This window comes from Saccopteryx leptura, chromosome 6 (assembly GCF_036850995.1).
Source record: "Saccopteryx leptura isolate mSacLep1 chromosome 6, mSacLep1_pri_phased_curated, whole genome shotgun sequence".
In the NCBI taxonomy this organism is placed as follows: Eukaryota; Metazoa; Chordata; class Mammalia; order Chiroptera; family Emballonuridae; genus Saccopteryx; species Saccopteryx leptura.
In genome coordinates this window covers 36,501,690-36,516,723 of record NC_089508.1, presented here as the reverse complement: position 1 = coordinate 36,516,723, position 15,034 = coordinate 36,501,690, and the positions used below count along the sequence as shown (strand labels likewise).

Sequence of the window (15,034 nt, the reverse complement as noted above, 5' to 3'; positions counted from 1 at the left end):
GTAAGCGACGGCACCCAGGTGAATGCAGTTTCTGCTTCCCTGGGGTTCTCTACCCTCCTCGCTGCCGGGCTCAACATCGCGTTAGAGGTGTATTCCCAATAACATTTTAGAAATTTGAAGGAACTTTCTCACTCTTTCTGTTCCTCCTCCAAGAAGAGCTGGTCAGTGAGGATTCCAGAGAAATGGGAGGTGTGGGACCACTCGAGGTGGGTGTGGTCTGTGCACTGAGGAGAGTTACTTTCTCTGGCCAGAGAAGGGGTCAGCATCTCCTTGAGCGTCGGGTTCATACCCCACGTTATGGCTTTTCTAGTTGTTATTACAGAGAGCCCTTTGCCAACAGGGAGAGGCCAACAGTAGTGGGGCTCCTAATTGTGAAACGGTCGCTGATCCCCACCGAGAAAGGTAGAAACATCCCTGTGACTCAGGGAAACTCTTACTGATAACTAGGCTACTTTAGTTGTGTTCCGTGTCCTCAGCTCCCAGGTGGGCGAAGCTGAAGGACTCTGTGAGGGGAAGCCGGGGCTGTTGAATTAAAGTTACCACTGCCTTACCTATCGCACGTGTGCACTGTCTGCCTTGTTAGCTACTCACTGAAGAGTTCATGTTAACAAGTGTGAGAAGTTTTTTTAATTAAAAAAAAAATTATGTTTTTCAACTGTGTTGTTTATTGCCTGGCAGAGAAGTGAATTTGGGGCAGTAATTGAAGCTTTGTGCCTTTGCCAGGACTGCATGGAAGAAATAAACTTGTTCAGTGAAAACAAGTTACAGTTAAAGCAGATGGGCGACCAGTTGATCAAGGCCAGCAGCAAGCCGAGAGCCGCCGAGATCGACGACAAGCTCAGTAAAATTAACGACCGCTGGCAGCATCTGTTTGATGTCATCGGATCAAGGTAAGAAACCGCCTAACAGTGGCCCCTGCTCGCTGGGTGCGGCAGTCCCTCTGCAGGTCTAGCACGGGGCCCAGTCTTCCTGAGGTAATCCAGCAGTTCTATAGACTTAGAGATAAAGGCAAAGTTTGATAAAAAATGAGTAGAAATTCTTATTTCAACTATATAGAAAGGTTATATACTTCAGTACATCTTTTTAATAGATTTTTTTTCTTTACCTTAAAATTTCCCATGAATTTGATTGATTAGGTTCAAATGAAAATTAATTTGGAAAGAGGTCCTCGAGGAGGTGTTATTTAGAAATCCTCACTCTGCTGTAGGACTCCATGTCCTTCCGGTTCCGGCTTGTGGATGGCAAATGCAAGTAGCTCAGGGCCCAGGTCTGATTTCCAGAGGCTTGTCTGGAGGTCCCCAACTGCCCCCAGGGCTGGGGCTTGGCACACTTGAGGCCGGGACCTTCCGTGAGTGCTAGGCGTGCGTGCAAGTGCCCAGTGGGCATCCGGCCCTCAGGTGGGGACTTAGGAGAAACAGCTGTGGCTGTAGATCAAAGCTTTGTTCTCCAGAGCAACCCTGTCAGAAACACAACTGACCATTTTATCTGCTCACAAAATGATGATGGATGATGCCACTCAAAGCTTTAAATGTTTTCTGTGTTCAAATTCTGTCTCCAGGGACTGACCACGACCAAAAAGTGTTTTTATTTTGTTTTATTTTGTTTTTTCATTGCAACCTGATACAAAAGACAATTACTTGCCTTTGGGATTACTACGTAACTTTGTGTTGCCACCAGCCAAGCGAGTCTTTTGTTTTGAACAGATGTGTAATGTCAAATGTGCAGGAGAACCTGTAAGGTGATGGAAGTGTGGGGGAGGAATGGAAATAAGATACTCTTACTAATTTGGCATTTTCTTTACTTCCTTGTTTACTGTAAACGTAAGTGAACCTGATTCACTCAGCAAAGGCACCAGGCTAAGTGCTGTGAGAATTGCAGGAAGGAAGATGAGTCCATTACATTAATGGGAGCCGACATCTGAGCAGCTGTAAAGCCAAGTGGTTTGAGGGCTCAGAGCTCATCTTCCTGGGGAGGGGGCGGAGATTAGGAGGAGCCTCGCACAAGTGTGGTGCTCCCAGATGGTGGTGAATGAGGGCTCAGGGTTCTTGAGCATTGCTGGTGGCAGAGGGAGACAGTTGTATATATATTGTGAGCAAAAAGGTACAGGGGCAGAGCAGTGTGGAAGTCCTTCAGCAAATGACAAGAGGCTCCGCTGCCGTGGGAGATGAAGCTACGAAGGTAGGTTGGGGCTAAGTCCTAGAAGACCTTGAATCTCAACTTAAGGCTTGCCATCCTAAATTAAGTCTGAGTCATTCATGGAATTTTTAGCAGCGGAGGGTCTGCTGAAGGCAAAAGTTAGGGTGACGTGGCCGGCAGCGTAAGCTGGGCTGACTCCGACTTCTCTCTGCTGCCAGTTAAAAAAAAAACAAAACAAAACTGTTGAATCCGTGGTGATAATCCAAGCGAGGACTGAGGACACAGGTTTTTGCACCCATGCTGACTTTATCACATATTCATGGAAACTTGAGTAGTGATTTTAATCTTCCTAAGCCTCAGTTTCCAAATCTGCATGAAGTGCCTAATAGCGCTGTTCACATCAGAGGCCACTGTGAGGGCGAATGACAGGGGTCTTACATTTGGCACAAGGCCAGCCAGTGGGAGCCAGTGTTGAGCAGTTATTGTCATTGCTTTTCCCTAAGAAGATGCTAAGACTCAGAAGCAGTGTATTGAGCAGAAGAGGAGTCCCTTGGTTATGTCTGACAGCAAGAGAGGTCTTTCCTCCATGAGACCAGTGTCTTGGACAATCTCATTTCCAGCGCTTAGAACAGAGCTTCAGAGTTTTTCAAAGCTCTGAAGTGAATGCACATGTCTGGTATGTCTTCGTTGACATTGTCTTATATCCTAAGCCTTCTTGGGTACCAGGCACTGATCAAAGGTATGATGACATTGTACCTGTTTATGGACTGTGCTTCCTAAAGAGTAAAGTGACAGTCTATTAATCATTCACACTTGGATTAGACCAAATCAAGTTTAATAGGCTGTTTGCTTTATTTTCTCCTCTGGGGCTGCCTGTCTTCAGCCAATTCCTTGGTGAGAGGGAGAAAAAAAACAGCAGGTGAAATTTCAGTGGTCTCTTTGGAAGGAGCAATTGGCAAAATAAGGAGTTGAAATAATGGCAAATATATTGTCTGCCAGTTATATTCTTAATGATGGGCTTCGCTTAATTTTCATTGTAATTCTGAAAGGTAGACGTCGTCATCCCATTTTATAGCGGATGAAACTGAGGCACTGAAGTTAAAAACCTGCCCACAGTTACAGCCAGTACATGAGGCAGCCAGGATTCCAACCCGAGTGGTTGTGTTGCCTCCCTGTTACCCAGACCCTTCTAGTTTGTTACATTGAAATGAACCAGATCTCTGTGAAACTAAGGAACTAGGGAGGGAATAACTTATCTTCCCTAAAGCAACAGCCAGGCTGAGACAGGTGGCTGAGAGTTTAGGAATCCCTGAGTAGAGTTTACTCTCCAGGTGAGTCTGTGGACTGAGGCACCATGCTTGATCCTACCTTAAATTGATCTCACACAGAATCAGCTCCTTGTCTGATCTCTGATACTGATCATATCATCATCAGGGAAGTTGGGAGCACAGGCTGCAGAATTTAGATTGAGCAGTGCCAACTGTAACCCGCAACCCTGCAGGGTACACTAATGGCCTCATTTGCCCAGAGGACACTATTTAGCCTTTTCTCTCCTGCTTGTGGTACTCTGCTGCTTTCCTCCTGTGGCAGGGACAGCATTGCTGATTAAAAATGATGGGATTTGGAAGGAGACTCTAAACAGGTGCCCAGCCCCGTGACTTTGGGATTTTAACTACAAGCCTTTCTTTAACTTCAGAGTTAACAATGTATTCAGAAGTCTAAGACTTCAATAAGTCAGGTTTAATTCACTGTGGGGGGAAAAAAAAACCCTGTTGTTTCAGGTTCATTCTCAGCATAATAGAGGTGAATTATAGGGTTACTTAAATGCACATTTCAGGTAGTAGCTCCATTATGGGGTCAACAGGGGAAGAAACCAGTGTCGTTTATTTTTAAGTGCCAGGCTCCACATATCTCCTCATGGTTCAGGGGGAGCATTGCAGCTCAGAGAGGGTGAATAACTGACCCAGGGGCTCAGTCAGTTCTGCATAGGGCAGGGGTGGGGCCGCGGTCCGGCTGGCCCACTGCACCACGCATCAGAAGAGCACTCGGCTTCTTGGAGACTTTGACTTTTAAAGGTAGTTTATCAGAATTTTTCTAAAACTGAGAACTCAATGTAGACTCTACTGTTCATTATAGACCAGTGGTTCTCAAACTAAATGTGCGTAGAATCCGTGGAAGACTCGTGAAAACATGCTGGACCCCCACCCCCAGAGCTTCTGCTTCTGTCGGCCCGGGTGGGGTCGAGACTGTGTATGTCTAACAGGAGCCCAGGAGTTGCCGGTGGTGCTGGTCCGGGGACACAGAGCTGACAGGGTGAAGGGACACGGTGTGCACCGAGTCAAATCCTGGACCTGCCACTTCCTGTGAGCAAGTCTTGTGGCCTCTGTGTGCCTCAGTTTCCTTGTTGATAAACCATGTACAAGGTCCTGGAAAGGAAAGCACCAGGACAGCTGTGGGTCTGTCTGTACATGTGCCGGGGTTCGTCTGGCTACCGTATGTAAAGTGAGGAGGCTTAGACCCAAACAACTATCTTTCCTGTGCTTGTAAAGAGTTCTTCAGCTTCTCCAAAATCCTTAAAGCAAAGAACCTAAGAACACGTCTCCTGAAACAACCGAATAAGTTGGTGTTGAGGCTGATTCCCTCACATAAGGGCACACAGGCCCCGATGTGGGCAGTCAGGTTCTCAGACTGGCTCTCCGTCAGAGCTGCTGCAGGAGCTTCTAGTAGTCACGTGGACCCTTGGGCAACTTCTTACCCCTGTTACATCTGAACTCGTATAAAGCATGCTATTAATTTCATCAACAGAAACGCCATTTGAAGCACTCGATATATTTTTGGTGAATGGTGTGATTAATCTAAAACTGAAACTTATGTGATGACATGAAATATGAATTATCTACCACTGTGCTTCTCGGACAGATTAAACAAAGAGTTCAGCTTTTTAAAAATTGTAGCTATTAGCTCCTCCTCCATGTTTTCTTAGAAGCATCTTTGGAAAGTGACCCAGCAAAACCTAAATGTACAGGAGAGACAACTAAATAGAGAAGCTGTTTTTCAGAACTAGCAATACATGCAATCCTGTATTGGAGGAAACTAGGTTACCTATTAATAAGAACAGTTTAGGCACAGGATGTTGGGTGATGGATAAAAAGATGTAAAGTTGACCTGATTCAGCTTACACAGACCAAAGCTCTGAAAAGAGGGTCCCCAGACACTGTCCCTTCGGTGGGACTGGTGCCAGAGAAAGACTCAGCCCAGCACGTAATCTCACCTTTGTCTGTTCTTGATTTCAAAATCCTAGCAGTTGAGTGCCTTAAAAACCCACCTACTTCTGTTTCCAGAACCCCCTCCCCAATTATTAATCAGAACCTTAGCTGCGTCCTGTGAAGCCGGGTCCCTGTGTCTGCTGGTGGTTCCTCTCGGTGGAGCCGTGTCAGAGATATGGAGGTGAGACTGCTTGTAAAGGCTCCTCCCAGCAGCATATGAGAATGAGTGAGTCAGAGCTCCCAGTGCGTGGAACAGATCAAACAGTTGAGCGCAGAGACGGAACTGAGCATGTGTACAGTGCTCCTGTCGGTGCTGGAATTGTTGGTGATTTCAGTTTTCTTTTTTGTATTTGAATTTCCTAAATATTCATTAGGGAAAAAGACGTGGGACTTTTTTTTTTATGTTATAAATGTTCTCTCTGTCCTAATTTCTCTTTGAGGGTAGCGGCATTATAGACTTGGCATTCTTAAGCCAATGTTATGATGGAGGGATTTAAACATACCACCATCGCCTGACCTGTGGTGGCACAGTGGGTAAAGCGTCGACCTGGGACACTGAGGTTGCTGGTTCAAAACCCTGGGCTTCCCTGGTCAAGGCACATATGAGAGTTGATGCTTTCTGCTCCTCCTCCCCTTCTCTCTCTCTCTCTCTCTCTCTCTCTTTCTCTCCCTTCTCTAAATGAACAAATAAACATACCACCATGTGATTCCTTCCTATTTAGCCTAGCTATCAAAAGAATCGAGTCTGGCCTGACCTGTGGTGGCGCAGTGGATAAAGCGTCGACCTGGAAATGCTGAGGTCGCCAGTTCGAAACCCTGGGATTGCCTGGTCAAGGCACATATGGGAGTTGATGCTTCTAGCTCCTCCCCCCTTCTTTCTCTCTGTCTCTCTCTCTCGCCCTCTCTCTCTCCTCTCTAAAAATGAATTAAAAAAAAAAACCAAACCTTAAAAAAAAAAAAAAGAATCGAGTCTGTTAAATAAATAAATAAATAAATACATTTCAAAAAGGAATCAAGCCTATAAAAAAATTTTTAAATAAGCATAATTTTCACATTTGACCCACCGATGTGAAAATTGTATTATACCCACCTGTATTATAATAGTAGCAATTAAAATGTTGTCATTTAAACTGAGCAGTTATTACTATGGCAACTGTGTGTTAAGATTGTCCTTTCATTTCTTGCAGACTGGGCAGGGAAATGTGTGCCTTTTTGAACTGATAAAGATTCTTGTTGCTTGCCCTTTATCTGTATTTTCTCAAGGTTAGTTTGGAAGACCAAACAATGCTGCTAGTCATAAAATGTACTTGCTGTAGTCTCAGCAGTCTGCCTGATCCAGTGGGCCTGCCTTTAGAGGCCTTAGCCCAGGGAGAGCCGGGAGGGAGCCAGCCCCTGCCCGTCCTTGTTCCCTCCCGGCAGCCCGTCACTCTGCCTCTGGAGCAGGTGGCCGCTGCCCCCAGACCCTGCAGGTTGGGGCGCTGCCCGAGGAGACAGCAGCCGCCACTGATTGGGTCGGTGGACAGTTAGTAGGCTGTGTCCAGCATCAGAGAGATCCAGTGTACCGAGCCTTGTGGGGTCACAGCAGGTCCCAGGGACAGCCAAGCCTGTGGACGAGTTTAGCCAGATTCTTCATTTGTTTCCAAATCTGCATCCTAATTTCTCCAGTCTAGAAAGTGCTGGCTATGTTTCAAAGTGAGGAATGTCATAATGACTAAATGTGGGGTTTTAAGGGTAAATGATTGACATTGTTAAGCCTCCAAATTAGGCTGGCCCCGAGTGTAAAAGGGGCCAGACACAGATCCAGGTGCCGGGGTCAGCAGTGGGGGCAGATCCGTGGAGACCCGCGCTCTGGGATGTAGAAGAATGTGTAGGTACTCACATTATGGTAAACCCTAGGGGGGGCTAGCAAGAAAATTGCAAAATTTCTTCCTCTGCAAACTCTTAAAACGCCATTTGTACTACAAGAAAATATTTTTCTGTAAGAGCAGAGGAATGGACTAAATACCTACCTCTGCTTGTTCTGAGCCAGGATGCACGGGACTGAAAGGGGCGGGGCGAGCCCTCCTCCCCCACCCACCCAGGGAGACTTCTCCTTCGGCAGAATGGGAGGAAGGCATTCCTGCCGCACTCGGGAGCTTCAGGTTTCACCATTTCTCATAAACCTGAAACAGAGAAATTTAATTTGACAAGAACAGAAATCCTCTTGTCCGCGCCCCAATCTTAAATGTTTCTTCTCTCAGTTTATAGCACTTCATAAATAGCCCACGGCCAAGATAACACTGTGACTTTCTTCCCCAGCACTGCAATACTGCAGCATCAGAACAAAGAGTGTGTGTGTGTGTGTGTGTGTGTGTGTGTGTGTGTGTGTGTGAAGAGCCAGAGATATTTGTTTATTGGAGGGGAGAAAACTGAGATTAAAAATTGCAGTTAGCAGAGAAGCAGGTCTCTTCCTTTCCTAAGGGCACTGCTTTGTGGCCGTGAGGGGAGGGCGGCCTGTGGAAGATGCTGAACCAGTGAATGGAGAGGCCTGCGGGCCGGGGGAGGGGCCGCCTTGTCCCTGGGAGGTGGAGGTGCAGCCGGGAACTTGGAGCTCTCGCTAAACACCGGGAATGATTTTTTTCTCATCAACAGTAAGTGCAATTTCAGTCATCAGCTCTGCCTATGGCGGAGGGGAGGCTGCCGTCTCTGTGTGACTTGCTCTTTTGCTGTCTCATTTTGGTTACAATAGGAATTACCGATGAGATGGTGGCTGCTGAGTATGTGTGCTCAGCCATCGGGGGATGGGTTCTTTCCCAGTGTCAGCATGCGTGTGGTGTCTGCAGCCAGCCTTTGACAGGCAGAGGAGAGACGTGATTACACTGTGTGCAAAATGGAAGTCCTCTGGCAACATCAATGCTTCAAAGAGGCAATTAGCTCAAATGTCTTGTAATGTCCATGCCCCCAGACCAGGGGCTGCAGGATCTTGGAGTAATTGATTATCTTACTCTAAAGATGTTTAATCATTTAAAAAGATACAGTTTTATAAGATTTGTATGTACAGTGTTTTAAACAACTGACAGCTGCCCACAGGTCTGAGTTTCTGTTTGTTTTCGAGACAAATTCAGCTCTTTTAACCATCTCAGTTTTCCTGAGTGCGTTTTAAGTATATTTCCTTAGTATATTTTAAGTTAGGCCATCCTCATTGGCATTGGAATTGTTTTAACTTATGCTGATCTAGGGCTTTTATAATTTAACTGTAGAACCTCTAGCATGTAAGAGAATAGGACTGAAGTGTAGATTATTCCATATATTTATACATGAATTTGATATTTAAAGCCTCCATCACACGTTTGTAAGACTTAAGCTTGATACATAGCATAATACTAACCTGGCTTGATTTTGTTTTAGAGGAAAAGCGAGGTTCTTCAGTATTATATTATCCATCGTAGTTAAAAGAAAACCTTTGTTCACCTTATTTTCTGCATTTCTACCCATGGTCCCTGCAAAAGAACTTCTAATCTGTAGCTACTCAAGCAAAATTCTCATCTTGTTTGTTTTCATATAAAAATGTTCTATTCGGGTCTTCCAATAGGGCACGCAGGTGAAAAACTTCCCCTTTCTCCCTGAATATTTTGTTTTTCCAATCCTTAGAACTGGAACTCAGCTCAGGAAGTCCTGCTTATTTTTTTCCAGGGAAGTAGGATTTGCTGAAATCTCTCTGTGAGCCGTGTTGGTCGAGCGCACCTGGGCGAAACGGGCAGGTGCGGAGGTGGCGAGCCGCGTCGGTCACCGCGGTGGCTGGTGGAATGCAGTGTTGTTTGCTTCCCAGTGCCAACCGTGTGGTTTCTGAATGGGTTCCCTTGTCTCTCGGTATTAACTGAAGATTTAAATTTTTTTTAAGAGCAATATTAATGAGGCCTGACGCAGAGGGTCCATCCACTGCCTGGGTTGGTCAAGGACACATACATCCTGTACAGAATAGAAAGATACAAACTCAACAAGTACCCCTGCCTTTGGGCAGAGGTCAGGACGTAGAAAGATGTTAAATCTTGACCGGATGAATGCTTCGTAGCTTCTCAGCGACCTTCTGTGCTGCCCTCCCACCTTCCCCTCTTTAATCGGGCCCACATGTACGTGCAGTTTGTGTGCCTTCCGGCCAGTCCTTCACTGGCCCAGAATGGACCCAGGGTTCAGGAGCACGGTGGCTCGTAGTGTGGCAGCAGACTGTTTTGTAGCCAGACGGCTTGGAGGGGCTCTGATCTTTAATATGAAACACAACCACCTTGTTGATGAAAAAGACACATTTGAAGGTACGCGTGACTCAGAAGGTATGGGTTGAGCACCTCCTACGCTGTGATACAGTGTCTGCATTAGAGCAGAATTAGATCAGGAGCTCGTAGGGAAGGTCTGTTTTCAGTTTCCTTTGCATCCCCAGGATCTGCACAGGACCCCGAGACAAAGCAAGTGGTTAATGTTTACTGAAAGGAAACCATGGAGATTCGAACATGGGTACCCACAATGGAGCGCTGGGTGGATGGGCTCCCACACCCACCCCTTCCCCTGGTTATGCTGAAGCCGTGCGTCTGGACTCCTGACCGTGGTCCCTGACAGGAACAAAAGCTGTCCTGTACCCCCAGCACGGGCACATCGGCGCACGCAGGTCCATATGCGGTGCCATGGGGACCGTGCTTAAGAGCAGCAGCTCCGGGCCAGGCTGCCCGGGCTGGATCCGGCCTCTGCAACTTCATGACCGTGTCACGGGGCGAGTTATTTCATCTCGGTGCCTCGGTTGTTTCATCTGTCAAACTGGGGATGCAACTAGTGCCGATCTCATAGCACGTGTGAGGATTCAGTGCGTGGCAGGCGTGTAAAGCACGACAGGCCTGGCACAAGTAGGTGTCAGCATAGTCCACAGATGTCCCATTTTAGTAATAAAATTTGTAAATAATCAAGCATACCCAATGCAAAAATTTAAAAAGAATGGGATAATAATAGGACGTCTTGATCTTTTATTCCCACACCCCGTTGATTTGCCCTGAGCCCTCCACATTGGAGCCCACTGGCCCAGAGTGCCGGGGTCCTGGGACAGCCGCACACACGGCCCCCCCACCGTGCGCGTACTCACCTCTGCTCGGTGCACACCTCACCCCGGTGCACACCTCACCCCGGGACTAGCGGACTCAGAATCACTGCCGCTCTATAGTGTTTGCACCCAGGCGGTTTTGTTGCTTGTTAGCTCCCTTCATTTGAAAACTTGAATCCTAGCCCTCTTTTTAGAGTGAGAAGCTGGGATCCTTCAGCTAGAATAGGGTCAGGTGGTGGGTGAAGCAGGGCAGCTGCTGTTCGGGGAGGAGGGCTTCGCAAAGGCTGCCGGGCCTGAGAGCACGGATGGGGGAGCTCTCAGGCTGGGCTGCTCCTCTAGACAGAGCCTTCCAGAAAGGTGGCCCCTTGCAAAAACTGTGTGGAAGACTCCTTGCCCCCTCAGGCCTGGGATTCCCGGCTGCTCTGGCATTGTATGGCGTGTTCTTTCTGGTCCCTGGGCCATCAGGGTGACACGACATTGGGGTGCGGAGGGTGTACCTCTGGAGCCACAGCAGCAAAGGAGGGATCTAGGTTGCAGCTGCATCCAGACCTGGACCTGGAGGCCGTTCGCTCCTTTCTAATAACTCATCTTCTGGCTTCGAAGGGAACTCCTCCTTGAGGTGTGTCCAGTAACAATGTAATTTGGAAAACATATCCCCTTGGAAGTCACTATGACCACAGTCCCTGGGCATTTATCCCCGTTAGGCGCAGTGCTGGATACCTTTCATGTGTTTAGAGCTCTCCACCCTCTCCACCGCCCGGTGAAGGAGGCCTCTGACCCCTGTCACAGTTTTACAGAGGAGATGGAACAGAGGCAGCACTCAAACCCAGACCCTGACCAAGATCTGTGCTCTTCACCACCAGGCTCCACAGCCTACTTCTAAGCCTGCCGACTTGATGGCAACACTGAGAACGAAATATTTATGAACTGACTTTGTGAGGTCCAGTGCTATATAAGTGAGATGTCACTATAGCATTATGTAATCCCCGTCAGCAGTGTTAAGAGCTAGTATCCTGTTGAGCACTTCCTCAACGTGCATGAGAATAAGGCTTTAGCGCATGCACTTGTCTGTGTTACAGCCTCCTGCAAGGCGGGTAGCTTTGCAGATGACAGGGACACTGGGAGTCAGGAAAGCTAGGTTCCTTGCAGGGGCGCGCAGCTTATAGGTGGTGCAGTGGGACCTACAGACCAGACTGGTCTGCCCTTCACTTCACCCAGAGCTTACCACCTTCCTGACGCTGGAGAAGCCTCAGAGGCCTACTGGAGATGAGGGGGCCAGAGGTAAAAGGATTTTCCCTAAATCATAAAACTAGCTGCTGATAGAGCTGGAGCAAGAAGTCCCAGAGTTGAGTTGGTCAGCTGTAGGGTACAAAATGTACATACACACGCACGTACACACACTGCCTCTGTGGCGTACTTAAAACAGCTTGTGGTGGAAGTCTTATACACATTTATTCATTCAACAAAGGTATATCGACTCCTCCTGCCCAGCAGGGTGTGGGTGTGCTGAGTGTGCAGAGGAAGCGAGCCCACACAGAGGAGGGGGTGCGTGGTGAATGGAGGCTGCGGGCACACGGGGGAGGGGCAGTGCTCAGAGCACACCGACAAGGGACAGTGGTCGTGGTCAAAGGCCAGGGAGAAGGGAAGAAGAGCCACTTTGCATACTGTGGGGGTGGAGGCAGCGAGGCCCCTGAGTGCCTGAGGACCTGAACACTCAAGAGATTGAATGGCCTCAGGGATTAAACTGGTTTATCAGGGTAGCGTGAGGACTGTGGAAGGGTTTGAGCATGGATCAGACCTGCTCTCTCAAATCGGCTACAGAACCCCAGGTGGGTGGGAGGGCAAGGCCAGTGGGAGAAAGCTGCTCACAGGCCATCGGGGAAGAGATGGGGGTGGAGGGGGTTGGTATGCTTCCCGCAAGTTAGGGCCAGTGCCCCAGTTTCCCTTCCTGGGCCATGGGATGGGGTCTGACACCTCCTAACATGAGGGTTGTTAAGTGGGAACTTCCCATTGTAGCCATTACTTCATCTCTGGATTTCACTGAAGTCTCACGGCTCTCCAGAGGAAGCCCTCACTCGCTCTACTTTAGGATTTTCAGGACAGCAGTTTATGGAAGCGATTTTCTTCAGGATCTGTATTAGATTGTTTTCCCTCAGCAGCTGTGTCATTTCCCCGTGACTGTGTTGACCTAACAGTGAGCTCACCAAATACACTGATGCGTGTGAATTAATTCAAAGCCTCTCAGTGCCAAATCAGGTGGAGCGGGGTGGTGGATGCAAATGACCTTTGCCCTACCCACTCCCTTTTTTTTTGGCTCACATGGTTGCCCCATAATGGGCGGGTTCTGCGTGTACAGCACCCTCAGCCCCTCATAGGAGAGGTGGTGGGGGTTGGTACATGTTCTGTGCTTGCTCAAAAGGGGAGTCCCCCGAGAGGCATCTTGGGCCACATGCCACATGGCTCAGAGTTACTCCATCCAAGCAAGCATCCCATCATTCCCAAAGTGAGATCCCCGGGACCCAGTTCATCTTTCTGGGGCTCCAGAGGAGAGAGGAGATGCCGTTTCTCTCTGGGTTAGATAACCACACCTGACCTCTACCCCGTTTCTATCTTGGATATCCCAGAGACCGCAGCCGCCAGTGACCTTCCCCGACGGGAAGCAGGCGTGTGCGTCCTATTCAACCCATCAGGGAAGGTCCGTGGCGGCCGCAGTCTCTGGTGAGTCACTATAAAATCAATAACCGATGTAGGTTGCTGTTTACCCTCAACACCCTTATTGGAGCATTCTCGCATAAATGTTGCACCTTTGTGTTCCACCTCTTTTTTTTTTTCCCCCTGCACATATGTTTAGGGTGAAGAAGCTGAAGGAAACCTTTGCTTTCATTCAGCAGTTAGACAAGAATATGAGCAGCCTTCGCACCTGGTTGGCTCGCATCGAGTCCGAGCTTTCCAAGCCCGTGGTTTATGACGTCTGCGACGACCAGGAGATCCAGAAGAGGCTCGCCGAGCAGCAGGTGGGGCTGGGCCGGGAGCTGTTGGCAGAGTGGGGTGGGCACGGCACCTGTGACCCAGACCTTCCTCACATCAGCTGTGTGTTCTAGCATGTTTACATTTCATAATATTGGTTTTCAGGTAAATAGCACAGAAACGGACAACATTGTACTTCTTAAAGAATCACTGGATAAATTTCATAGGGGCTAATAACGCGTGTTAACATTTTATAAATCCGAAACGTGACAGCACATCAAGTTGCAGGGAATTTTTTCCCAAAAGCATAGAATTTGGAGCGGCAGCCACTCCTGGCCTTCTTTGTTCTTGTACTAAAGTGTTTCGTAATTTCAGTCTGGTTGGTTTACAGGTTCCCAACCAGAATCTCCAATATGGAATGCTTCTCCTTTGGTTACCAAAAAAAAAAAAAGTATTCAGTTGGTATTCACAGCTACCATAACTGTAAAGAAGTTAGATATTACTAGTTTTCTATCACTACTATAACAGACAAATTACAAATTTAGCATCTTAACACTAATTTATTATGTCTGGAGGTCAGAAATCTGACACAGGGCTGGGATGAAGGTGTCAGCACGGCTGCTTTGGGGAATAGCTCACTTCTTGACCCTTTCCGGCCTCTGGAGGGCTCCTCGTGTCTTGGCTGATGGCCCTTCCTCCATCTTTAATACCAATAAATGGCTCCTCTTTGCCTCTCTCCCATGGTCACTTCTCCCTCAGACTTGTCACCTCCCGCTTCCAGTTTTAAGGACTTGGAATTACATTGGCCCCGCCTGATAATTTAAGATAATGTCCCTATTTTAAGGTCAACTGAATAGCGACCTTGATTCTCCATGTTTATGGAAACCAACATATTCACAAGTTCTGGAAATAAAGGTATAGACATTTTGGGGTGGGGGAGGGGACTATTCCCTCCTCATCTACCACAGATGTCCTGAGAAAACTTTTAGTATTCTTGTTAAAAAAAAAAAAAAGTTACCACGTGTTTATTGTATTCAATCCAGGGCTTAAATGTTTCATCAAAAACACTAAAAACGAATGTGCCACACACAAAAATTATGTATGGGCCATTTATAAAAAAACCTTACCTGTGCTTCTATCACTAATTAAATATAATAAAGGGCTTGATTGCTTCCAGCCCTTTATTAAATAAAATAAAACCTAACCACTTGGGATTACCAAGCAGTCCCTTCTGCAAAAGGCCTCGGTGATGAAGAGGCGTGATGTCCTCGGCTTCTCATTCTCGTGTCCTTGGGGCTCTAGTGTGGGAGGGGTCAGCCCTTAGAAGAGTCCTGTATGTGTCCCCTCCGGTGTGTGAAATGTCCTTGGGAAATAAGGGCTGTGTTGTTGTCCCTGGGGAAGGGGTCATCTTCAGAATGTACAGGGGGTGCGACCTCTTGACACTTGTGAATCAGGAACCACTTTTATCGAGTCTTCAGCGTCACTCCTGTTTGCTTTGCTTTCCCCATTCTTGTGGGGCGCCAGACGGTGGCGTGGGGGGAATTGTTGTCCCCCCCATTCTGTGATGACCAGTAGCTGCCTCCCCAGCGGGCCAACTCAGCTT

At 47.7% G+C, this 15,034-nt stretch overlaps 1 protein-coding gene across 6 annotated transcripts in view; it reads left to right on the top strand.

Moving 5' to 3' along the window:
* The window catches only part of SYNE2 (spectrin repeat containing nuclear envelope protein 2), a 350,331-nt gene that overhangs the window by 315,674 nt on the left and 19,623 nt on the right, over window positions 1-15,034 (top strand). For 5 of the 6 annotated variants that reach the window (XM_066342067.1, XM_066342066.1, XM_066342065.1 and 2 more), the window contains 2 exons: window positions 724-890; window positions 13,316-13,478. In XM_066342067.1, coding sequence (XP_066198164.1) covers window positions 724-890; window positions 13,316-13,478 — 330 coding nt within the window. Of the gene's footprint in view, window positions 1-723; window positions 891-7,947; window positions 8,033-13,315; window positions 13,479-15,034 lie in introns of those variants that run through there. The other variant, XM_066342069.1, reaches the window with a different exon arrangement.